The sequence below is a fragment of the Natator depressus genome, chromosome 1, assembly GCF_965152275.1.
Source record: "Natator depressus isolate rNatDep1 chromosome 1, rNatDep2.hap1, whole genome shotgun sequence".
Classification (NCBI taxonomy): domain Eukaryota; kingdom Metazoa; phylum Chordata; order Testudines; family Cheloniidae; genus Natator; species Natator depressus.
The window spans coordinates 105,194,046-105,218,946 of record NC_134234.1 but is presented as its reverse complement, the minus strand read 5'-3'; the positions used below and the strand labels follow the sequence as shown (position 1 = coordinate 105,218,946).

The following is a 24,901-nucleotide window of genomic DNA, read 5'->3' as shown; positions in this document are numbered from 1 at the left end:
GCACATCTATGCATATAACACTGACCCTGAACCTACTAATTTTATGGTGCTTGCTGTACATTTATAATTATTACACTTTTTCACTGGTCCTATGAGTTGTGTCACAGTGTGCAACAAGCAAGTGGGTGCTTTCACTACTGCCAGGCATTCTGCAGCATATGTTGGGAACTAATAAAAATGAATTATTCATCAAACAATAGAGCTTTTTTGGGTAATGAAAACACTTCAAAAATTCTCTGCAAGTAAAAACCAAAAACATTAAAACCATAATAAATTTATGGAAAAGAGTTTAAAGAAAGGGAAGGAACATTCGTGTCCATTTTAACTGCCAATATGTCAGCCATGACTTTCGCAGGTGTGTGAAGTTGTAGTTGTCCTTACTATCCCCCACGGTGGAGTGGTAGGGATAGGGTTGTGGCCCCGATGTCACACGCATTGTTGGGGTTGGGGGTGTAGGAAGATACTATACTGCAGTTCTCTGGACTACAAAGGGAGGCAAGCCTTGGATTATGGAACCAGTAGGTGCACAAGAGCCTGCATCATAAGTTTGCTGCCAGAGTAGCCCCATTATGTCCTCGTTCTTCTACCTCTCCTTTTCCTGCCGGAACTCTGGGGCTTTGATCCTGTCTGCTCTTTCCTTCTCCAGGCTGTCTGCAATGTTCGCCCGCAAGGCTCTATGCTCATGGACTAATGGTAGCACTGCCTTGCAGGATCTCACTGAACATGTCCTCCCAAGTCCTCTTCTTTCTCCTGCTTATCCGGGTCAGATGTTCTGCAGGTGTGAAGGAAAAATTTCTTAAGGCCTCCATGTCAGCAGTTGCAGATAAAACACCCAGTATAGTCACAACAGAAAGTGAAAGCTAAGATTCAGACCTCCCCCCCTAAAGCTTTAAACAAGACACGCTTATTGACACTTCTGCTTCAGAGTGTGTATGCACAGCTCCACTCACAGCACCAGCCATGGTGAGGATGGCCCACCAGGGGTGAGAGAATTGCTCAGTTGCACAAAACTATGACTATACGGCAATTGACTGAGTACTGGCACCATTTTCCACAGGTGTTGGTGATTTTAGCTGATATCTCACTCCTGAGTATAACAAAGGCAGAAAGAGCCCAGCTGCTGCTGGTGTCCCAAAAGCTGCCTGGGCCACATGCTACCAGCCTGTGTACTGCAATGGTGCCTGCAGAAGTTATTGCTGACTGCCATGAGAAAGTGTCCTACCGTGGAAGAAGAAATAAGGCATCCCTCCCTAGAAACTTTTGGGAGAGGATTGCAGAGTACTTCCATGAAAGTTACATTGTGATCTCTCAGGAGGATTCAAGGAACATCTCTGTGTCCATAAAGAAACTGTGGTGCATGCTCCTCCCCCGCACCTCCTTCCTAACGCTACAGAGGAATGAAAAGAGGATAGCAGTGCTGCTACCTCTCTCTGTTTTACCACTACCTCTTCTAGTCAGAGTTAATTAAAGAAAAGTTGATAGCTGTGTCCTGCCAAATTGGGGATGCCATCACTGTAAAGGGAAATGAATTTACGCACTTATCTAAGGATCCTTTTCCTGCAACAGGCTCACCCGTGCTCGACAGCTGGGACTGACTAGACTGCGGTGGAGTCTCAAATAGGTCCTGGCTCACAGCATAGCTGGACTCCACCCCCCCGTCACATGTCCCTCATCCTCTTCCTTTTCTTCCTCCATCTCCTTCTCATCCTTGCTGTTTGACAGGGGCTGTGACTCGGGCTGCTCAGAGGCATCCACAGTGGTGTGTGGGGTGGAGATAGATTCTCTGCCAACTATGGCATACCAGTCTTTCTAAAAGCGGCAGGTCTGTGGCTTAGCACCAGATCAATTGTTGTCCTCCCTGGCCTTCTAATATGCCTGATGCAGTTCCTTCACTCTCATGCAGCAAGGTTGCTGATCCCCATCATACCCCTTCTCTTGCATCCCCCGTGCAATCTGCTCACAGATGTCCACATTTCTATGGCCTGCACAGCCTCTTCTTCCCACAGGCCAAGGAGATCCAATATCTCCTGTCTACTTTACATCGGAGCACATCCGGAGCATGTAGCTGGCATGGTCAACTGGGTACACAACAAAAGAGAGCTGCTAGGTGTGCTCACCAAGAAGGACAATCAGGAAAAGGCAATTTTAAAATGTTCAAGGTTTTAAAGGGCGGCAGGATGCATGGGGGGAGGAGGCTACTGGTATCTGTGACCCCTGGGCAGTGGTGTTCACAATTGTGACCAGAGCACAGTGCTTAATTTGTAATGAAAGAAGTGCCAGGGCTCAAGCAATTAGGTGCCAGGGCTCAAGCAAATTGACGTGGCTAGCCCGAGTGCTGGGGCTATGAACTGCCAAGCCTAGACGTGCCGGAGCTCAGCCCTGGCAAGCTCTGGCACAAATTAAGCACTGCCAGAGTGGTCAGAGTCAGGCATTGCAGGACAGCTACTGGAGGACTGTTAGGATTGACATAGGTAATGCAGTGCTGTATCGACCTCAGTACTTTGACCATGGCTTAACCCTGCTTGGGGAGGTGGTGTTACTAAGTTGGTGTAATGGAGAGAGTACATCAGTGGGAGGCAGATTTAAGCGTACCTGGATGCACAACTAGGTCAACGCAAGACAGCTTACGTCAATCTAACCGTGTAGGTCTTAGTCTACATTAGTCTCATGTAATTCTAGTTAATCAGAATTGATGATCTAAAAAACTACCATTGACTTCAATGGACTTTGGACCAGACTCCTGTATCTTTTAGAAATAACCTCATAGCCTTTCAAGTTTTTAAGAAGGTACTGTTTAAACAGACATATCAGAAATTATATGCACAAACTTCACTACCTTTTTTTATTCATTAAAGACACACCAGTGTTTTTTGTTAAAGTTATTCTTGTAATAAACTCCAAGTAAATTGTATTCCTCTTCAGATGCTCACATTTTTAGTTAAGACTTTCATATGATATTTAATTCATGTTGATATACTCACTACTTGATGAGTTTATAAAAAATGCAGCAGGAAAGTAACATAGTTTAATAATACTGCTGTTCATCAGCTTGTCTTGTCCCACATTTACTTTAGATAATACGTTAGCAACCTATTTCTTTACACAAAGGAGTGCTAATTAACCTGTGGATCTTGGGTGATTATTTCGTGGTTACCTCTGGCCACAAGCTCCCCTTAAAACTGCAAACAGAAAAACTAATTGTTTCTTAAGGATGGTGATAGGTGGATGGAGTACATATTTTTTCAACTACTGGTTTGCTAAAAATGAAGCATTCTTCCATCGTCATTCATTATTACCAGAATCTTTATATTGTTATTTCTTCTACTATCCACAAATTCTAATAGGTAAATTACACAGTCCTTAATTAAACAAAACTTATATTGATTTCAAAAGAAGTTTTGCTCTATTAGGGGTCATAGATAGGGCGCTATGCATATAAGTGTTCTGCTACCATTGAGAACAATGACTAAAAAAACCAATCCAGATGGCATGGGTGAGCCCTGGAGTACCACAAAGGACTCCATGAATCAACCTAATTGGAATAAGCCTTACAATGGAGCAGGTCTCAGCATCTTACCTCTACCATGTGATTTTGAGTCCATCTGATATTATTAGGTACTTACCATGTCACCCTTGCATAGGTTAAGATATGAAAAATAAAAGGAAATAATTATGTACATGTATATTCTTGTAATATATGTAATAAAAAGTTAAAAACAAAAACAAAAACCAGACATCCTCATCCAAATATACCATATAGAACATAGTACTTCCACAAAACAAGGAAATTCCCACACAAAAATATTAAGTTGTATATTAGTTAAGGTTGCTTAAAAAAAATAACCACCAATCCAAACAATAAAAATCTAGGTAATGTCTGAAATTATGTTAAATGAATTAGTTAGCAACCAATTGACATTAGTTTTTGGAAAGCACAGTCTTCATTCAGCCTCATTCAACACATGTGCCTCAACCATCCAATTCATAAAAAAACACCTCACCAGACAACTTCAGCCAACACAAACAAATGTAGCCAAGTTGTTAGTAATATGACACCAGCTCACGAGTCCCTTTATGGCCTTATGAATTATTTTTAAAATTGCTGGAATCCTTTTCTGGATAAAATAATCAATGGCCTCCGCTAGTTTTAAATCATGCTGTTCACTTATTAAATTAATAAACAGTCTTTTTTCTTGTGCATTTTTAAAATTACGTTTCACTTTTGCCTCACAAAAGCAATACAATAAAAAAGCTATAATAATTCTTTAGCTCTTCAGGTTTTAATCAGATTGAAAACGGTAGCTGCTTTTGTGCTCTGGCATGTGACACAATACCAAACAGTCACGGTTGTTAATTTTCTTTGGTACTCTCTCCCTTTAACAAAAAATTATTCACCTGTTAAAATTGTGGAACTCTTTTACCTATGCAAAAAATTAATTTCATAGAAAGACTCAGTAGAAATAGATCTTGAAAGTGACTGAAGAAACTGTTTGAAGGTATTCCACTTATTAGAGGTATTACAGAAGTTAATGAAACCAAATGCAAGCATAAATTGGCTACTGCTTGACAGGCAGAGAAGCTGTATGTACTCAACAGAATTAGGTGTGCAGAAAAGGAGATAAATCAGTCAAGCTAATGGTCTGGTTAGGGAAAATATAAGAAAGCTAAAAAATGTTTTTGGGAAGTTTATAATGTAGAGGGATTGTGTGTTTCAGATAATGATGATGTTAATGGTTCTTTTAAATAATTTTATTTCCAGTGAGATAGCTGACCATGATTGTAACAGATCGATTAAAAAAAGATATGGAACAATTCTTGAGGGCATTATATTTGCCAAGCTTCTCTAATGAGGAAGGGGAAGATTTCAGAGAGAAGTAAGGGCTTGATTCTACATGAAGAGTGGAGTCCTACTCTCAGCTAGGCACTAGTGATGTGAAGAAAGTTTAGACAGCCCCCTTCTCCCTAATCTTTACCCTCTCCCCCTTCACATCTTCCCTTCCTAACCCCCTGAGGTAGCTGCAGGACACGATCTCTCCTATGTGTTCAAGTAAGGATTAGAAGGGCCGTCCAATAGGTGGGCCCAAGGAGGCACGGACTGATGGCCCACTAGCAGCACATGTTAGCAGGTGATGCACACTGTTCCTTTTTAGACAATCTTAAGAGGGCCGTCTAAAATGTGGGCCAAGTACCATGTCTCAAAAAAAAAGAAGCATGGACTGATGGCCAGTACTTAGCAGCACACATTAGCAGGGGTTACACACTGCTCCTTTTTAGAGCAGCAGCAAAGTGAACCCAATCACACACATGCCTGGTCACAATGTGGAATCATGGCTGGACCAACAGAGGACGTGTCCGCCAGTGTTCTGGCTGTTCCTTGCAGCACTGTCGAGGGCAGGGTTTAGCCAAAATGTTTGCAGCTCTCCAAGCTGTGCAATCCATGTTTCATTCCCAGAGTTGGGCAGCATGACAGGACGGTCTCTGGACTGTCTGGATTCTAAAAGGACAGAATAACCGACCAAGAAGATGGAGTTTCCCAGAGTTACTCAGAGTAGCCCCAAAATACTTTTGGGAAACTGGAAAATTACTACATCTCTGCTACCTTTTGAAATTATAGACTGTGACTCACTTGTACATATATTTTACCTGCTTTAACCTCTCAGTAACTTATTCCTTTTTCTTAGCTAATGAACCTTTAGTTAGTTTACTATAGAATTGGCTACCAGCATTGTCTTTGGTGTGAGATCTGGGATGTAAATGGACCTATGTGAGTGTCTGGTTTCTTGGGACTGGGTATAACCTGATTAGTTTGTGATTTTTGGTGTAAGTGACCATTTATTACATAGTCCAGCTTGCCTGGGTGGCAAGATAGACTAGAGTGTCAAAGGGGACTGACTGTGACTCCATTATAAGACTCTTGTAGTCCTTTGGAGTTCACATTTGGTGCTAGGTTGGTGACATCTAATTATAGAACATACCACCAGTAGGAATATCTGCCTGCTTTTTGACAGTCTGCTGGCACTCATGGTTGTCAGCCACTCTAGACAGTGTAACAACTGACAGCTTGAAGAAGAGCTCTGTGTAAGCTCAAAAACTTGTCTTTCTCACCAACAGATGTTGGTCCAATAAAAGGTATTACCTCACCCACCTTGTCTCTCTAATATCCTGGGACCAACACAGCTGCCACAACACTGCAGAGGACAATCTATTGACAGAACACAATGGAAGCCTGAAAAAGAAAAAATATTTGTTCTTTAGCCAAGAGATACACAGCAGCTCAGAAGTAGGACTATTCATGTAGGTGACTTCCCTTCCTTCTGTACTTCATAATCACATGTAAGTTCTGTCACCTCCAGTTATATAACTCACAGGAATTATTAAAGTTTCACATTAGTAGTAACTCTCCTGCATTTCCAGAGGTGGGCAGACAACTGGCTTTGGTGTAAATTTATGGGCTGAGATAATGAAGGTTTTATAAAATATTTCACAAGAGTCAGAGGGATGCCATTTACTGTGGTGTTTTTCATATCCATGAGATGCTTCCTCTATGATTGGAGTCCTTCTGGGACTCTCTCCATATGATTTCTATGTATTCTTAACTGCTTAATCTTGCCCAATATTTTGTTCCCAGAACATCCAGGTCCTGTCAGTGGAAACAATTAAAGTCTCTATGCTGGTTTGGTTCCCTTTGTTGTCAAAACTTTAAAATAAATTGGTACAAGGTTCTGTTCACTAGTATGTGGAGCCACGAGGATGTGTATTCATGGCTATTCTGTAGCTTTATTCCTTCCTCTGTGAGAGGGCTCAAAGGGTGGACATGTCATGTGTACTTGCTTGTTTACTCTAACGTTATCACATGCAGAGTTCCACAAATTTCTATCTTGTCATCACTTCTTTTCACGTACACTAAGTGTTTTAACAAGACATATTGGTGTGTGGTTGCTGGTGAGTATTTGCTTCAGGTTGTGGGGCTGTCTGTAAGCAAGGACTGGCCTGTCTCTCAAGATCTGTGAGAGTGATGGGTCATCCTTCAGGATAGGTCGTCCTGAAGGACGACCCATCACTCTCACAGATCTTGAGAGACAGGCCAGTCCTTGCTTACAGGCAGCTCCACAACCTGAAGTAAATACTCACCAGCAACCACACACCACACAACAAAAACACTAACCCAGGAACCTATCCTTGCAACAAAACCCACTGCCAACTGTGTCCACATATCTATTCAGGGGACACCATCATAGGGCCGAATCACATCAGCCACACTATCAGAGGCTCCTTCACCTGCACATCTACCAATGTGATATATGTCATCATGTGCCAGCAATGCCCCTCTGCCATGTACATTGGCCAAACTGGACAGTCTCTACATAAAAGAATAAATGGACACAAATCAGACGTAAAGAATTATAACCTTCAAAAACCAGTCAGAGAACACTTCAATCTCTCTGGTCACTCGATTACAGACCTAAAAGTCACAATTCTCCAACAAAAAAACTTCAAAAACAGACTCCAATGAGAGACTGCTGAATTGGAATTAATTTGCAAACTGGACACCATTAAATTAGGCTTGAATAAAGACTGGGACTGGATGGGTCATTACACAAAGTACAACTATTTCCCCATGTTTATTCTCCCCACCCCCCCACTGTTCCTCAGAAGTTATTGTCAACTGCTGGATATGGCCCACCTTGATTATCACTACAAAAGGTCCCCCCCACCACTCTCCTGCTGGTAATAGCTCACCTTACCTGATCACTCTCGTTACAGTGTGTATGGTAACACCCATTGTTTCATGTTCTCTGTGTATATTAAAATCTCCCCACTGTATTTTCCACTGCATTCATCCAATGACGTGAGCTGTAGCTCATGAAAGCTTATGCTCAAATAAATTTGTTAGTCTCTAAGGTGCCACAAGTACTCCTTTTCTTTTTGCAGATATAGATTAACACAGCTGCTACTCTGAAAAGAATATTATAGTGTCTTTATATAAATTACTGGTACAGTGTCATCTGCAATAATGTGTGCCATTCGAGTCGAAAAGGATATTACAGAAGTAGAGGGAGTTCAGAGAAGAGTGAGAAGAATGATGAAGAGCATGCCAATTTTGTCATGTAAAGGCAGATGGAAAAAATTGGGATTGTTTAACTTAGAAAGCAGATGAATAAAAGAGGGAACATGACAAAAGTACAGACAATAATGAATGGCCTAGAGAAGGTAGATTGGGAACTTCTGTTCTCTCACACAAGAGTAAGGGGAGACTGAATGAAATTAAAAGGTGGGAAATTTAAATGGAATAAAAAGAAATACTATTTCACTCAATGTGTAATTAGACTGTGGAACCCATTGCCACACAAAGTTTTTGAGGTCAAGAATTTAACAAGACTCAAAAGGGGTTGCACATTTATATTGATATCAAGATTATCCAGAGTTATCACAATTACTTATAACAATAATGTTGTCAAAGGGACATTAAACCTTGTGCTTCAGGGATTAAGCTAGTCTTTAAATGTTAGAGATCAAGATACAACCTAATGTGTACGGAGGGTGGGGGGGGCACATTACCCAGCAGATGCCTACTGTGAGGATCTTGTACCTTCCTATGGAGCATTTGATTCTGATCACTCTCAGAGACAGGCTACTGGACTTGATGGACCTTGGTCTGGTCCAGCATAGTAATGCCTATGAGACTGTACCAGTTAGGGCTCAATTTGTGTGAAAAGGAAATTATACTGACAGATATAGGGAAGTATCTAAAGGAATGGGTGGAGATTATGAATGCACGTACTGTCAGAGGTGTTTTATGGCTATTGCAAGTACAGATCACTGCTGAGAGTCATTTTCAATCCACAGTCCACAATGGTTCCTAAGTCTCAGATAACAGCTATGACAAATAGGTGGTAAAAGGTGCTATGATTGACTCAGAGGCTTCAACCATTCTCTCTCTGATGTGGACCTTGCCCTAGTGGTCTATGCCTTTACAGCTTCAAACTAGATTACTGCAGTATGCTGTACCCCAGAGCTAAAGAATACTTAAAAGCTTTAGGTTCAGGAAAGCCATTATGAGCACATAACACCAGTGCTCTGATATCTATCCAGGGATTCTGTTATATTCTGCTTATATATAACTATTTTTTACTGATATATGCAATGTTGTTATAGCCGTGTCATTCGCAGGGTATGAGAGAGGCAATGTGGATGAGGTAACATCTTTTATTGAACCAACTTCTGTGAGTGAGAGGGAAGCTTTCAAGCTTACACAGAGCTCTTCTTCAGGTGCGCTTGAAAACTTGTCTCTCTCACCAACAGAAATTGGTCCAATAAAAGATGTTACCTCACCCACACTGTCTCTCTGTTTTTACTGATAAAAGGCATAGATTTACCTCAACAATGGGTGTAGATATAAGTTCATAAATAAATAAAATAAACATTCAAGGGACATGTCCCTAATGAAGTGCTAATACTATAATTAGGTCTATGTGACTAATATAGCACAAACTATTTGATTAATTTTTCTGTTCAGATAATATCTGTGAGCTGGTCATGATATCCTTAAACGTATGTGTTATTCAGATTTATGGAACAAATACCTTTAAAATGTGTTGGTTTGTTCATCGATATTCATGTTGCTAAATTGTGATTGTTCAGATAAAACATTTGATATTGTTTCTTTTCCTTGACTAGATAAGCCTGAAAGCACTTCCCAAGTCAATATTGTGAGTCACTTGGTAATTTCATTTTCTGTGAATGTTCGTGCTAGCAAATGGACTCATTTATGAGTTTTCAGAAAAGGAGTGTGAATATGGCCAAGTTAAAATCATTTGAAAATTCAAATTCGTATTCAAAAACTCTTTTTTATTTTACATTATACACTGTACAGGAATGGTAGAAAACTGATAAGGGAAGTAAAAGAACACAAGGAGAATTTATGGCCAGCAGAGTTAAGAACAATAAGGAGTTCTTAAAGTATATTAGGAACAAAATGAATATTGAGATGGTATTGGTTCATTACTATACAGAAATAGTAGAATTATCAATAATAATGTGGAAAAGACAGAAGTGTTCAATAAATATTTCTGTTCTGTATTTGGGGAAAAACAGAAGATGTATCTGTTATCTCAGACGATGTTAAACAGCAGCTACTAATCTTTTAAACAAGTAGGTCCAGATAACTTGCATCCAGGAGTTTTAAAAGAGCTGAGTGATGTGCTCAATGGATTGTTAATGCTGATATTTAATAACTCTTAGAACACTGGGGAATTTCCAGATGACTAGAAGAAAGATAATGTGGAGTCAATATTTAAAAGGGGTGAATGGGATGATCTGGGTAATTATAGGCCTATCAGTCTGACATCAATCATGGATATTGGAGGGGCTGATAATGGTCTTGATTAATGAAGAATTAAAGAAGGGTAATATAATTAGTACCAGTCAACATGTGTTTGTGGGACACAGAGCCAGTCAAACTAACTTGACGTTCTTTTTTTTTTATGAGATTACAAGTTTGGTTGATAAAGATAATAGTGTTGATGTAATATTCGTATATTTCTCTAAGGTGTTTGACTTGGTACTGCATCACATTTTGATTAAAAAACTAAAATGCTACAAAATTAATATGGCACAGATTAAATGGATTAAAAACTGACTAACTAATTTGTCTCAAAATGTAATTGTAAATAGGGAATCATCATCGAGTGGGTGATTTCTAAGGGGGTCCCATAGGAAGTGGCTCTTGGCCCTATGCTATTTAATATTTTTATCAATGGTCTGGAAGAAAATAGTAAATAAACTCTGGTAAAGTTTACAGAGACAGGACATACAAATTGGGGGAGTGATAAATAATGAAGAGGACAGGTCACTGATACAGAACAACCTAGATCGCTTGGTAAACTAGACGCAAGAAAACAATATTATTTTTATACATCTAAATGTAAAGGCATACAGTTAAGGACAAAGAATGTCAGTCATACAGGATGAGTCTCTATCCTGGAAAGCAGTGACCCTGAAAAAGATGAAGAGGTCATGATGGGTAATCATCTGAATATGAGCTTCCAATGCGGTGCTGTGGCCAAAAGGGCTAATACAATCCTTGGATCCTAAATGGGGGAATCTCAATTACAAGCAGAGAAGTTAATCTCTGTATTTGTCACTGATGCGACCACTGCTGGAATATTGTGCCCAGTTCTGATGTCAACTATTCAACAAAAATATTGATAAAGTGGAGAGGGTTCAGAGAAGAGCCACAAGAATTACTAAAAGAATAGAAAACATTCATTATAGTGAAACACTCAAGGAGCTCAATCCATATAGTTTAACAAAAAGCAGATGAAAGGGGTGGCTTGATCACTATCTATAAGTAGCTACACGGGGAGCAAATATTTGACAATGGGTGCTCCAGTCTAATAGAAATAGGTATAACATGATCCAATCACTGGCAGCTGAATCTAGACAAATTCAGATTGCAAATAAGGTGTACATTTTTAACAGTGAGAGTAATTAATCATTGGAACAATTTATCAAGGATTAGGGTGGATTCTCTATCATTGTCAATTTTTAAATCAATATTGGATGTTTTTCTAAAAGATATACTCTAGGAATTATTTTGGGGAAGTTTTCTGGCCTGTGTTATACAGGAATTTAGAGTAGATGATCCAAGTATTCCCTTCTGGCCTTGGAATATTTGAATCTATACATCTAGTTCTAGATATAATGGAATGTTGCATGTTTAATAAAAAAGGGAAGGAGGGGGTGGGATCTGCAAGTAGATTCTGCTGCAGTGAATCAGTCAACTTGTTGCCAGTATAAATCAAAATAAACAAGTTGCTTCAAACTTTTATGTGGGAGCAAGGCAAGAAGCCCAAAGTCTTGTTCAAAAATCTCTCAGGCAGTCAAAAATGGAGGATTTAGCTTTCCGCATTATTTTTAATTCTCATCAGTGCTGTCACTTGGAATAGTTTTCAACTTCTTGGGCACCTGTCAACTATCCTCTCCTCATACCCCATTTAAAACAAAGTTCTTTTCGAAAGCCTTTCAAAAATGATCTACCAAGGACACCTATTTTAATTACAGGTTAGTTTTAAAATTTTTAAACTATTTAAACATTGCTAACAAGAAATATGTGAAACAAATCCATGTTCTGGGTTTCCTGGGGAAACTCTCTCTCTCTCTCTCTCTCTTAAGGTTCTCCATGGGCCCACCACAAGAATATGTGTAAGCTATTATCCCAATAAGCACTGTTTGCATCACACTGTTTTCTTCTTTCTTGCCACTGCTACTAAGTGGCAAAAAGTATGTTCAATATTGTTTTGTACTCTGGTGAACACCCTTATTTTTTGGGATGTATTTTAGCAACTGTTTGCCTATTCCACTTTTAATTTGGTTTAAAAAAATACTTTAGCCCGAGATCTAACTTATCAATTTTGCAGCCAATATTTATTTGTTTATGGATGTGAGGGGTAGGGAGACCAATTGTGTTTATAATGGAAAGTCAGCTGTAACCTTAACTATGGAATGACTATTGCCATTCCAAAATTTACCTATCTATTGTAGGTTTCTTTATAATATCAATCAGTGTCCAAACTATGAGCCTGACTCTTAGCTGGTGAAATCTGTGGATCTCTATTGATTTCAATATATACTGGGGATCTGGCTTTATGTAGGTGTGGGATCAGTGTGTGCGCACTGTATTTGTGATTAGTCTTACTACATATATACCTTGTAGGAAAACATAGTACTAAAATGGAAAGGAAAGGAAATTTAGTTGAGTCTATTAAAGGAAATAAAAACATAACATAAATTACAAGCTTTAAAGTAGGCAGAAGAAATAATGTTGTGTAAATTTAATCAGAGGATAGTTTTAATTACTATCAAATCCTACCCACGTTGTCTGCTTGCTAGTTTAGATTTAAGGGAAACCTTTAAGAAATATTTACCTGGACAGACGTCTCATTGAGATATTTGTGAATAAATATTGTAAAGAACTATGGAATCTTTCAGTAATTAACTTCAATTTTGTTTACTTTGTAATTAAGAAAAATACAGTTCAAGCTAGAAAATACAGAATACAGTGTTTTGCTTTATTAAGAAAGGCCCAAATCCTCTGTGCCTCCTCAGTCAGAATTATTTATTTGCGATCAACTTGAAAACAAAGATGCTCTATAGAGGCTACCAAAAGGCCACACAGCCACAGTGGCTTCCTAATTGGTAGAATGAGAAGATCTATATAGTAGCAGATTTTCCAGCCTCATACTCCTTCCTGCCTTCCTCCTATACCTACTCACCTATCATAAAAGAGCCTTTGCACATTGCCACACTAGGACCACAGAGAAGCTGGGTATTGCAGCATGTATAGCATGCCTGTGCAGGTCCTTGGCATCCTTTTCTATTTGAGAGTTGCTCATACGCTTACGGTGATGCTGTGTATAAGAAAGGTGACCATTTATATCACTGTTCTTACCACTGTTACACAATTTCCATAAATTTTATACAAAGTGTATCATGTACGGTGTCAATGGAAAAGTTATGATTTGCTAACTATGATTTTCCTGTTTATATGCAGGTATGATCTTTGTATCTGAAGTTATGAATTTTGGCTATGTGCTTGCATCTTTAATCTGTGTTATATTCCTTGGTGACATCCTCCAGATAGCTGTCTAGCCCTGATGTAGATCTAGGCATTGATAGTCCATCAAGGACACTCCACTCTCACAATAGGCCATGGAAGAAACTCATCCCACCCAAATAGCTTTTCTTGAGGATGCCTCAGACAGCAAAGAGCCAAAGGCCACGCCCAGTGATTCAGCAAGTCATGTAAGAACATGTGATATGCTCATGTGACCCTGGACTTCATCTTGGGCCAGTAACTTTCCATGCACCTGGCCTGTGGGCTTTGTTTGGGACAGTAAATATCCAGGCACATGGCAGAGGATATAAAAAGACTCCTGAGATATTTCCATTTTGCCTCTTTTCTGCTTTAATTCTCTGGACTGTGGATTTACAACTAAAAAGAGCACCTTGAACTCTGGACTGAAGACCTTCCCATCTTTTGGAAGTTACCAGAGAGACTTTTGCAAGCCAGTAGTCTATTCCATCACTGCTACAAACCTGATATAAGGACTTTGCAATCATTTGTATGTATGTGATCTATTAAACATTTATAAATCTCTTCTTTTCTTTTATTAATAAATCTTTAGTTAGTTTACTAAGGATTGGCCAACAGCATGATATTTGGGTAAGATCAGAGATTCATATTGACCTGGAGTAAGTGTCTGATACTTTGGGATTAGTATGAACCTCACATATGGTGAATTAGGTTTTCAGTAACCTCTTCCTATATTGGACCTATTTATTTGTATGGGAGCCAAGGCCTGAAATGCCTAAAGGGAACTGTGTTTGGCTTTTGGTTAACCAGTATGGTACTGCAGAAGCTCTTTTCTTAATGGGTTGGTGAATCTAATTATAGGATAAACCACCAGTTTTGGGGGATTATCTGCCCTATTTCTTGCACTTTGCCCTGAGTGTCGCATTCTCTGTGTTGCCCTTCCAGACACCCAGTCACACTTACATCTATATATCCATCTATCTGTTCCATCACCATAGTATCTCAGCAGTTCCTAGGTAAATTAAATCTATATGGCAAGGTCACTAGTTAACCTTATGGAATTGTTTACCCTTCCTCTACTCTTGTTGGCTAAATTAGAATCTGTCTGGGGAACACATTTGTTTTTTGGTGGAAATACTTTGTCAAAGAGATGGGGAGGATCTTCTAATATGTCCTGAATGCAGTAAAATTCTGGATGAATCTAGCTGCCTCTGGAAATCAATAACACGTTACTGTCATTGGTATACTGATGAGAATGATGTCCCACAAAGTCCTTTGTAAATTATTGTTGTGGAGGAGTGCTAGGGTGATTACCTGAGGGACCCCACCTCCACCTTTTGAGAAAGTGGAACCCATCACTACTAAGTGTTTTGTTGAAGAGAAAAATGTTTTGATCCATTTTAGAACCGCATCTTCTCTTCCCGCTACATCATGTATGTGGATCAGTAGCATCTTGTGACTGACTGTGTCTAAAACTGCCGAGAAGCAAGTAGCAGGAGCTTTCCGACAGTACCCGAGGCTGCCCATTTCCATGAGGAGGTTGTTTTTCAGTGTTTCCAAGGTATTTTGGACCCCTGCTGGAAGCCTGAATGTGAAACATTCCTTAAGCTTGGTTGTCATTAGCTTACATCTTTCATTCGGGACAATTAGGGATTATTAATAACACTTAATAACAATTAATGATAAATAACTCTTCCCTTTAGATTCCAGATTCCTAAGTGTTGTTCTGGGGAAAAGATGTTGGCTCACAGAATTGTATATTAAACTTGTAATAAAATTTTAAAGTCCCAATTTCAAAAATGATGTATGTATTTTGGTTAAGCACCAATGGTCTAGATTTTCGAAATTACTTAAGTACCCAGATTTCAGAGTAGCAGCTGTGTTAGTCTGTATCCGCAAAAAGAAAAGGAGTACTTGTGGCACCTTAGAGACTAACAAATTTATTTGAGCATAAGCTTTCATGAGCTACAGCTCACTTCATCAGATGCATGTAGTGGAAAATACAGTGGGGAGATTTTATATACACAGAGAACATGAAACAATGGACAGTCTCTACGTAAAAGAATAAATGACACAAATCAGACGTCAAGAATTATAACATTCAAAAACCAGTCGGAGAACACTTCAATCTCTCTGGTCACTCGATTACACTCCTAAAAGTGGCAATTCTTCAACAAAAAAACTTCAGAAACAGACTCCAACGAGAGACTGCTGAATTGGAATTAATTTGCAAACTGGATACAATTAACTTAGGCTTGAATAAAGACTGGGAGTGGATGGGTCATTACACAAAGTAAAACTATTTCCCCATGTTTATTTCCCTCCCCCCCCCCCCTCCACTGTTCCTCACACGTTCTCATCAACTGCTGGAAATGACCCACCCTGATTATCACTACAAAAGGTCCCCCCCCACCACTCTCCTGCTGGTAATAGCTCACCTTACCTGATCTGTCTCATTACAGTGTGTATGGTAACACCCATTGTTTCATGTTCTCTGTGTATATAAAATCTCCCCACTGTATTTTCCACTGCATGCATCCAATGACGTGAGCTGTAGCTCACGAAAGCTTATGCTCAAAGAAATTTGTTAGTCTCTAAGGTGCCACAAGTACTCCTTTTCTTTTTAAGTACCCAGAGATGCATATAGGCACTTAGTGGGATTTATAAAAGCATGCCAGAGGGTTAGGTGCCTAACTCTTATTGATTTAAAAATATTTTTTAAAACCAATTTTAAAAAAAATCACAAAAAATTATCTAATTTTTTGGCCAGCCCTAATGATCACCCTTTAAATCCCCTTGACATCAGTGTGATCTATGGCCAGTTCAGTGACTACTATTTACATATGTAAACATATCTACATTTACTATTACCTGTTTCTGATTTGTCCTGACCCCAGCTTGTCTGTTTATCTACCTATTGTATCTTTTCAAAATCCTACATTGTGAGCTTTCTGGAGCCTTCTTCCCCAATAGGTCTCTGCACACTGATTAGCACTCCTAGATGCAGCTATAATATAAATAATAAGAAGGAGAAGGTAATTTAGGGAATTAACAGAATTACATTTTCTTTCTCTTTTATAACAAGAGTATAAAGTTAGAATTGTCTGCATTTTCATTGACATATATATGGTAAATAAAATACATGGTTATCATCTCCATTTATATATCAAAGTAACATTTATTTACCAGAATAATAAAAAAAAAACTTTCTGCAGGACTGCACCTCTGAGGTAGGGGAAAGCTTATGTACTGCAAAGATCCTGATAGTTATGCTGCCAGGAGTTTGAACTTCCTGTAGAGCTATCCCAGTCAAAGGATACTGCACGATATACATGCAACTGAAAACTGACACTAGCAATCAATGGCCCATGTGCAGTACATTAGAATTCCATATAAATATGAAAATTGTGTACAGGAATATTGAAAATCACCCATGTGCTCATTACTCACCTAGTAGCTATCTCATTAACCTGAAGCCACAATGTGATGTTTACATTCAGGTTAAACACATCGAATGAGTTGTAGGAGGATACTGGGCAGACCACAAGTACTTGAGTCACCACACAGCTTGAGTCAGACACCATCTGCACAGTAATGCTATAAAAGAGCTTTCTGTTAAAAAAAAAATTCTTTCTCCCTCATTGGCACATGGCACTGTAGCAACATGTGTGCAGTCAATGCATTCCATTTTCTTGAACAAAGGTGACCTCTGGGGAAAGTCCCAATCATTTTCAGTGTACTGCTCATGCTTCTCTGATATTAGGAATATTATCGTGTTATTGGCATACAAGAACAGGGGAGCTATGAAATGTCCAATACATTTGGACATGAAGACTAGTATAGTTTCAGACACCTCACCAGCTACCTTTTTTGAAGAACCTGTAGCCAGAACACAAAGACTTAGCATTATATTTTAAAGGCAGGAGATGAGGTGAATGTTGAGTGGCAAACTGTGGAGACAGCAGTTTGCACAGCCCGTTTATGACATCTGTCCAAATAAAATTGTTGGAATCAGTCAGCTTCAGTATTCTGGTTCCATAATGTATATTCTTACCTCAGTCTAGTTCTCTGTTATGTCTAATCATCGGGGCACACATACAAAAATAGAATATTGTGGGATGGTTCTGGATGTATTTCCTGTAAAGGAGAATGAAAACAGGAGAGCATAGAGGTATTTCAATTAGCCTATCTATGTTCTTGCACACCTGCCTGGTGTGTGGGGGTGATGGCTACTGCATGCTGTGTAATGGAGGTACATGGAAAAAAAGAAAAGAAAAAGAAATAGATCAATATGAGTGTAAACTCACGAGCCTGGGAGCTGATTCAAAGCTCACTGAAGTCAATGTGAACACCTCCATTTACTTTAGGTCTTTGGAGTAGGCCCCAGTAAACAGAACTGCCCCCCACCCCTTTACAAAAAAACACCTGCATTTGTGAGCCTAAGAAAAATATATTTAAAATCAAAGAAGAATGTCTACAAGTGAGGCAGGGAAAGAAAAACTTAGATGTTGTAAGTTTGTTCTGGTCTTATAATCACAATCATATTATCCTTATTATTGACAAGATTCAGAAAATAAAACCTCTGAATCTCTCTACAATTTGTATATTAAAATTCACATGGCCCTGAGAAGTTGAATAAAGTAAAAACAAATTATAGAATACGTTGAATATACTGAAATAAGTAACTGATGAATGTCTGTTGAAGACATAGCAGCAGAAGCGTGATTTATAGATGTTCCCATTAAAATCTATCCAAATCACTACATCTAAAACCAAACAGCATATGTAAGAAAAACTATTAAAGTGCCCACTCTTGCTTTTTTATATAAGGAATGGAGGATCAGACTCTAAATGCAAGGAAAAGTAAGGTATTCTTCCTATAAAGTGAATATTTCAAGTTGTAATTGCCACAGTAACAGTGTCAGTAAAGCCAATTAACTCAGCTAACAAAACAAGATTTACTATATTAAAAAATTAACCTGCTGCAGGACTTTACAAAAGATGGTACTCAACAAATGTACAGAATACTCTTCTTAGTGTAAACCCCAGCTATAAAAACACACACACAACAAAGCCAAGCCAGTAATCACAAAGCTATTTTATATGGTTTATGTTATAAATCTTCTGAAAGACATATGTACTGTCATAGCTTGTAAGTCTGATGGAACAGTTTCTTTTGGTGCTCACTATATATTGTACACAAATTTCAAAGCAGGAGAAGAAGGTAACATAGACAGTTGTAGATTATTATATGTATATTATAAGGTAGAGTTTAAAGATGACTGTTTTTAAATATTTGTTGTCTTTTATATGAGACTAACTTTTACCTACTAAAATTACCTGTAGCCAATTCTTGTTCCTTGTTAAGATTTTCTAAAATATGCGGAATAAGAAAACACATAGAGAATCACTTAAGAAATTGTTTTCAGATTCTTAAATGTTGTGCATAGGTTATTCCAATAGATTTTGCACTGAGATAAAATAGTAAATAAATTAGTTGTATTGTGGACTTGAGTCAAAGAATTAAAAGAACATAAGCTCTTTAATTCCACTGCTAGAATCACTACATGGTAAAGTTAATTTACACTGAACTAAGCACCATTCAAGAGATCAGTCTGGAGAACATCTGTTGACTCTTGCTTACTAAGGAAGCAGGCTTGCATGAGTTCTTCATGCTTGCCAAGCTTTGGCAGGCAAGAAGTAATAAGTACTTCCAGTAAGAAGTCAGTACTACATACCACCAGAGTTGTTATTAAAACAAAAGCAAAAGTCTTTAGTAAGAATGCTGAGTGTAAGGACATACTTTTATAATATATGTGGACAAAAGTAAGCTCTGACTTTTATATCCAAATAACAAATAGTAAACTCATAGTTAAATCAAAATCTAGCTATTCACATCAAAACTATCATAGAAAAAGTATTAATGGAAATCTAAGGGATGATCAATCAGTCATTTTATATATCTGAAGAATTTTCCCCCACATGTAATGAAATTGCTGATTTTCCCATTCTGTAGCATTACTCCCCCACCCCCCAGCTCCAAGACCTAACACTAAGGGGCACCAGAGAACTGAACTGTAACAGTTCAGATCCAGCAGGAACCAGCTGCTGCAGACGTCTGCATCAAACCAACATAATAACTTATTTGGTGGCGGGGAGAAATGAGGATTTGGAAGAGATACAGAAGAGGAAACAACACATCAGTTTGATACATACCCTAGTATAGAAAATCAGATCTGAGATGAAAGCAAAGGAATACAAATTGCGAGAATTACTCTGTGATTTCCCCATTATATTTTATTACTAAATGTCAGTTGAGTGATCAAATATTTTCCAAACAAATGTGGAGAATGCCAAATAAAATGTTACATAACACCATATATCTATAATTCCTATCAGAATGATTGTGAACTTAGTTCAAACTCAGGGAAGTTTCAGTAGAGAAGTAATTCACACACACACACACACACACACACACACACACACACACACAGGAGCCAGAGCCACTAACATCTTTACTAGTTCACTCTCTTTTTCATGGGGGTCTGAGTAAAATGTTGATCCTGCTAAATCCTGCCACTTTTTGATGCCAGCCCTCCACATTCCACTACCTAAACAGAGAACAAGTTTAGTGACTCCTATTGTATGGGTGAGAGGGAAAAAAACCCAAACCAAATAAACAACAAAAAGAACTACCTGAATCCAACATATACCAGAGCAACAGTATCACAAAAACCCAAATCCAGCACCTGCATCCTGGTGGATGCAGCCATTTTGGGGGTCCATCCCATAAATTACACTGCTTAAACAAATTTAGCTGTTCCAACTCCAGGAAAATAGAAATCCAAATGCCACTGCATCCTGGTGGAATAGAACCACAAAATCATGATATCTGGAACCTTTTGGATCCTGCCTGTTTTTTTACACTAACCTGCTCTTTCCCCTGCACAAATAGAGAGCAAGTTTAGCTGCTCTTGTACCAAAATCAAAAAAAGAAACAAAAAATCCAGCCATCAACATATCCCAATGCAAAAATGCAGAGCTGGCACCTGCATCCCGATGGATTCTGCAAATTTTTTGCCCCAACCCTTGAAATCATTAGAATCAAAGTACCAAACTGAAGTATGTTAAGGGTTAGCAGATTATGTGTTCTGATTGACTAAGAACTGTGATGTGGTCTGATTGACTGCTATATAGTTTTTCTTTCAATATTAATGTTCAGTAGTTTTAAATGAACTTCACTCCGATTTTAAGGCCCACTGGGGCCATTATGATTATCTAGTCTGAGCCCCTTGCCAACACAGACAAAAGAATTTCTCCATGAAACCCATAACTTCTGGTTGAGCTATAGAATATCTTTTAGAAAAATATCCAGTCTTGATTTAAGACTTCAAGTGATAGAAAATCCACCACCTCTCTAGGTAAGTTGTCCCCCTGGTTAATTATGGTCACTGTTTAAAATGTGCACTTTATTTCTAGCCTGCATTTGTCTAGTTTCTGCTTCCAACCATTGGATCTTATTAATCTCTTGGATACTGAATTAAAGAGCCACCTATTATCATGAATCTGTTCCCTCTGTGGGTACTTGTAGATTATGATAATAGGATGATAGAATGATAGACATATAGGGCTGAAAGAGACCTCAAAAGGTCCCCCTTGTCCCTACCCCCCACTCTGAGCCCAGACCAAGTATATCTAGTATATTATAGTATCGCTCCCATTTGCTAAGGAATAAATACATGACTGACTAAATAATGGGGAGGACTACATTTTATGAAGTACAATGGGTACACTTAAAAAGATTCATCCTGCATGTAGAGATATTACAAGTCTCACCAATAGTCTGTATCTTTAAACTGAAATTCATTTTTAAGAGTATCCACTGTAAAAGGAAAGATAAATAACACTACTGATATATGTATCACATGACCAAAACAGGAGATGAATTCTTGTAAATGAAGACTCCATTTAAATTATACCTTGGCTGTTCAGTGCCAAAACCCTTGCCAGACATACTTTTGTGGCACTGTTGCCCCACGATATGTTAGGACTCTGATTATTCAAGTGGACTATTAGATGCTGCATATGTACAACATCTAAATGATATTCTGAAGGATATGCAGCCAAAAAAAAAATAGCCAGATCCGGCAAGATATAAGTGCCAAATTAGAGTTGTAAAGTTCTATGACTGGGATGTTTTGGCGTCCAGTGGGTTTTTTGTTTTGTTTTTAGATTTTGGATTTGGCGGTTGTTGGTTTTTTGTTTTTTTTTTTTTTGAATAATAGAAGCAAACATTGTTCTCTGTTTTGATGGTACAATTTCAGGGTTTGGGGGCAAAACGTAGCAGGATCCAGATGTGGGATCCAAGTTTTTGTGTTACTGTTACACTGGGGTGTATCAGGGTCAGGATTTTGAAGACACACGAGGCTAAACGGGTTCTTCATTTAGGCAGTGCAATCTGAGGTTCCAGGTGGCAGTTGGGGTGTTGCAGTGCAATTGCTCTGGGCTGCTTTGGAGGTCTAGGAGTTATGTCAAGTGAAATATGGACGGGCAGACTTAGTTTTCATGTGGGCAGTGGAATATTGGGTAACGGGGGGCCATAAAAACCCTGGCAGGATCCAGCTCTCACCCGGCCCCTGACATCGTATCTGACCCGAGCCGTTTGCTGTTTGAGATGACACGGCACACACGAAGGACACCCACAGAGAGACAGATCCCTCCAGCCATCGCCCTGCGGGGAGGAGGTGGTTCGGGGCCACAGAGGGAAGGAAGAAGGAGCCACTGATGGGAGCAAAGGCAAGAGCCGGGGATGCTGGAGCTTAGGACGTGGCGAAGCGAGGCGAGTGGCGCGGGCTGAGGAGTTGCGCTCCGGAAGCCCGCCGGTGGGGCCATGTGGTCCCCGGTGCCTTCCCCCACCTCCGTGGGCAGGCGGAGGAAGAGCGGCGGCCACTGCGCCAGGAGAGAGCGAGCTCGGCGCGGGAGGAGATGACGCAAAAGGCAGCGCTCCCCCCAAAAAAGTGCTTCTCCAGGACGAAGATGGCGGCAACTTAGCCCAGGGACCAAAGATGACCGTGGCCACCGGGAGGCAAAACCCAGGCAAGCCCGCCCCGCGCGCCGGGGGAGAACGCGCCCCGCGGCCCCAGCCGCCGCCGCCGCCGCTCACTGTCACCAGCCGCCGCCGCCGCCTCCTCCTCCCCTTCCGCGTCCTCAGCCGCGCTCCGGGAGCCCTGCAGCAGCGCCGCGCCGGCTAGAGCGCGGGTGGGGGTGGGGGGTGGGGGGGGAGGAGGGAGCGGGGAAGACGGAGACCGGGGTGCAGGCATCTGTGCCAGGGCTCTGGGCTCAGGAGGAGGAGAAGCAGCCCCGGCAGCGTTAGGAAGGAGGGAGGCAAGGCAGGCAGGGGAGCTGCTCTCCTCCAGCCGCCCGTCGGCAGCGGGGGAAGCGGCATGCAGCTGGCAGGGGGCAGCCGGCTTTTCTCAGGAGAGCGATGGAGATCTGCTATCTGACAATGCCTGGGTGAGAGGAGGGGAGGAAAAGAAGCAGCCAGCCAACCCCACCACCAGCCGCCACCACCACCACCACCAGCACCACCACCTCCTCCTCCTCCTCCTCCTCCTCTCTCTGCATTGTTGCTCTCATCTGCTCCACCGTACTCTGTATTGGATGGATCTGTGGTGAGACCCAGCCGGATCCACCTGCAAAACCCAACAACATTTCAATAGGGAGAGGACGAAGAAGAAAAAGAACAAGAAGAAGAAGAAGAAGAAGAAGAAGAAGAAGAAGAAGAAAGAAGAGAAAGAAAGAGAGAGAGCGGGAGAGAGAGAGAGAGAGAGAGGAAGGCAAGAAAATCCCCCCCAATCTTTTAAGTCAATGCATATTGTGGTGACACTGGCAACGGAGCCCTCACGGTGGAGTCGGCCAGGGCTGCGCGTTCCCAAAATATGACCAGGGGTGCTTGGATGTGCAGTCGGCAGTACGATGACGGCCTAAAAATCTGGTTTGCACCCCGGGAGAACGAGAAACCCTTCACTGATTCAGAGAGGGCTCAGAAATGGCGACTGTCCCTGGCATCGCTCTTGTTTTTCACAGTCCTGCTCTCTGATCACTTGTGGTTCTGTGCCGAAGCCAAACTCACCAGGACCAGAGACAAGGCGCAGCAGCAGCCCGAGCATCCGGAGCGGGAGCTACTCTCTAGCATGGGGGAGCCCTCGCCTGCGGCACAGGCGGCCCATAGACTCCTCTCCTCCTCATTACCCACCCTGCCTCCCTCCCCCAGCAGCAGCGGCAGCAGCAGCAAAAATAATAACAATAACAACAACAACAAGGCTATTTTTCTAGGGAACTCCACCAAACCTTTTTGGCGCCTGGAGACGTGTTACCCGCACAGCTCCGCGTCTGGCCAGTGTTTCAGCGTGGAGGATGCGGACTCTGTGTGCCGGGGGAGATGGAGCCGGGAGCAGCAGGTGACTGGGAGTCATCCGACTCCGGGCTGGAACTTGACGGATTTTTACCTTTCCTTTTGTAATTCCTACACCCTTTGGGAGTTGTTCGCCGGGTTGTCCAATCCGGACACTTTGAACTGCAGTCTGGATGTGGTGCTGGAGGGGGAAGGCTCCTGCCGCCAGTGCGTCCAGGCTTACCAGCGCTACGACCAGCACGCTCAGGAGAAATACGAAGAGTTTGAGGTTATGCTCCAGAAGTATTTACAATCGGATGAATACTCGGTGAAATCGTGTCCTGAGGATTGTAAGGTAGGAGCCCTGCTGTGTTTTATGCTCTCTTTCATTGATGGGCCGGCTGGTTGCTTTCCCTTTTATTGTTGGTGGTGTTTTTAATTCGGGTGCTGATGGCTTTAATCAGTAGGGAGGAATTGACTCTTCTAGTGGAAACTGACAAGGAGCCCTTATTTACGCATTGCTTGCAAGGAAAAGAAGAGTGATCCTTGGTCCTCTGGGAGTGCAGAGCTGGATTTCCCCTACTCATGAATATGCGATTGGCTCAAACTCGGCTGCCTGCTTCCACAGGGCTTGGATGCGGCTTAACAGAGAGGCAGGGGTAGGGGCTGCATGCCAATTAGAAGGACCTAGTACGGCAGTGGGGTGTGAATGGGCTGTCCCTGGTTGTTGACGGGCTGGAGTGGACGTGGGAAGTTGGTTGTTCCGCGGGATCAGCGGCGTGGTTGCTTGGCGTTTGTGTAGGCGCTCGGTGGCAAAATGTATCTGTTTCGGTGCGCACCGGGGGAACTTTCTGATTGCTGTGTAAGCGGTGGGGCTATGCGACGTGACTCTATCCTAACTTTCAAAGACAAAT

The 24,901-nt window shown here is 40.9% G+C and overlaps 1 protein-coding gene and 1 long non-coding RNA gene across 2 annotated transcripts in view; one reads left to right on the top strand and one right to left on the bottom strand.

The window, feature by feature from the left end:
- Nucleotides 1-369: 369 nt before the first annotated feature.
- On the bottom strand, nt 370-24,600 carry LOC141993780 (uncharacterized). The gene is made up of 3 exons (XR_012640941.1): nt 23,945-24,600; nt 6,146-6,226; nt 370-772 (listed from the first exon to the last, which is right to left on the bottom strand). It is a non-coding gene; the product is annotated as an uncharacterized LOC141993780 (long non-coding RNA).
- NALF1 (NALCN channel auxiliary factor 1) overlaps nt 22,893-24,901 on the top strand; it is a 761,784-nt gene continuing 759,775 nt past the window's right edge. The window contains exon 1 of the mRNA XM_074963418.1: nt 22,893-24,342. Within this exon, the coding sequence (XP_074819519.1) occupies nt 23,533-24,342 (810 nt within the window). The 5' untranslated portion in view covers nt 22,893-23,532. The remainder of the gene's footprint in view (nt 24,343-24,901) is intronic.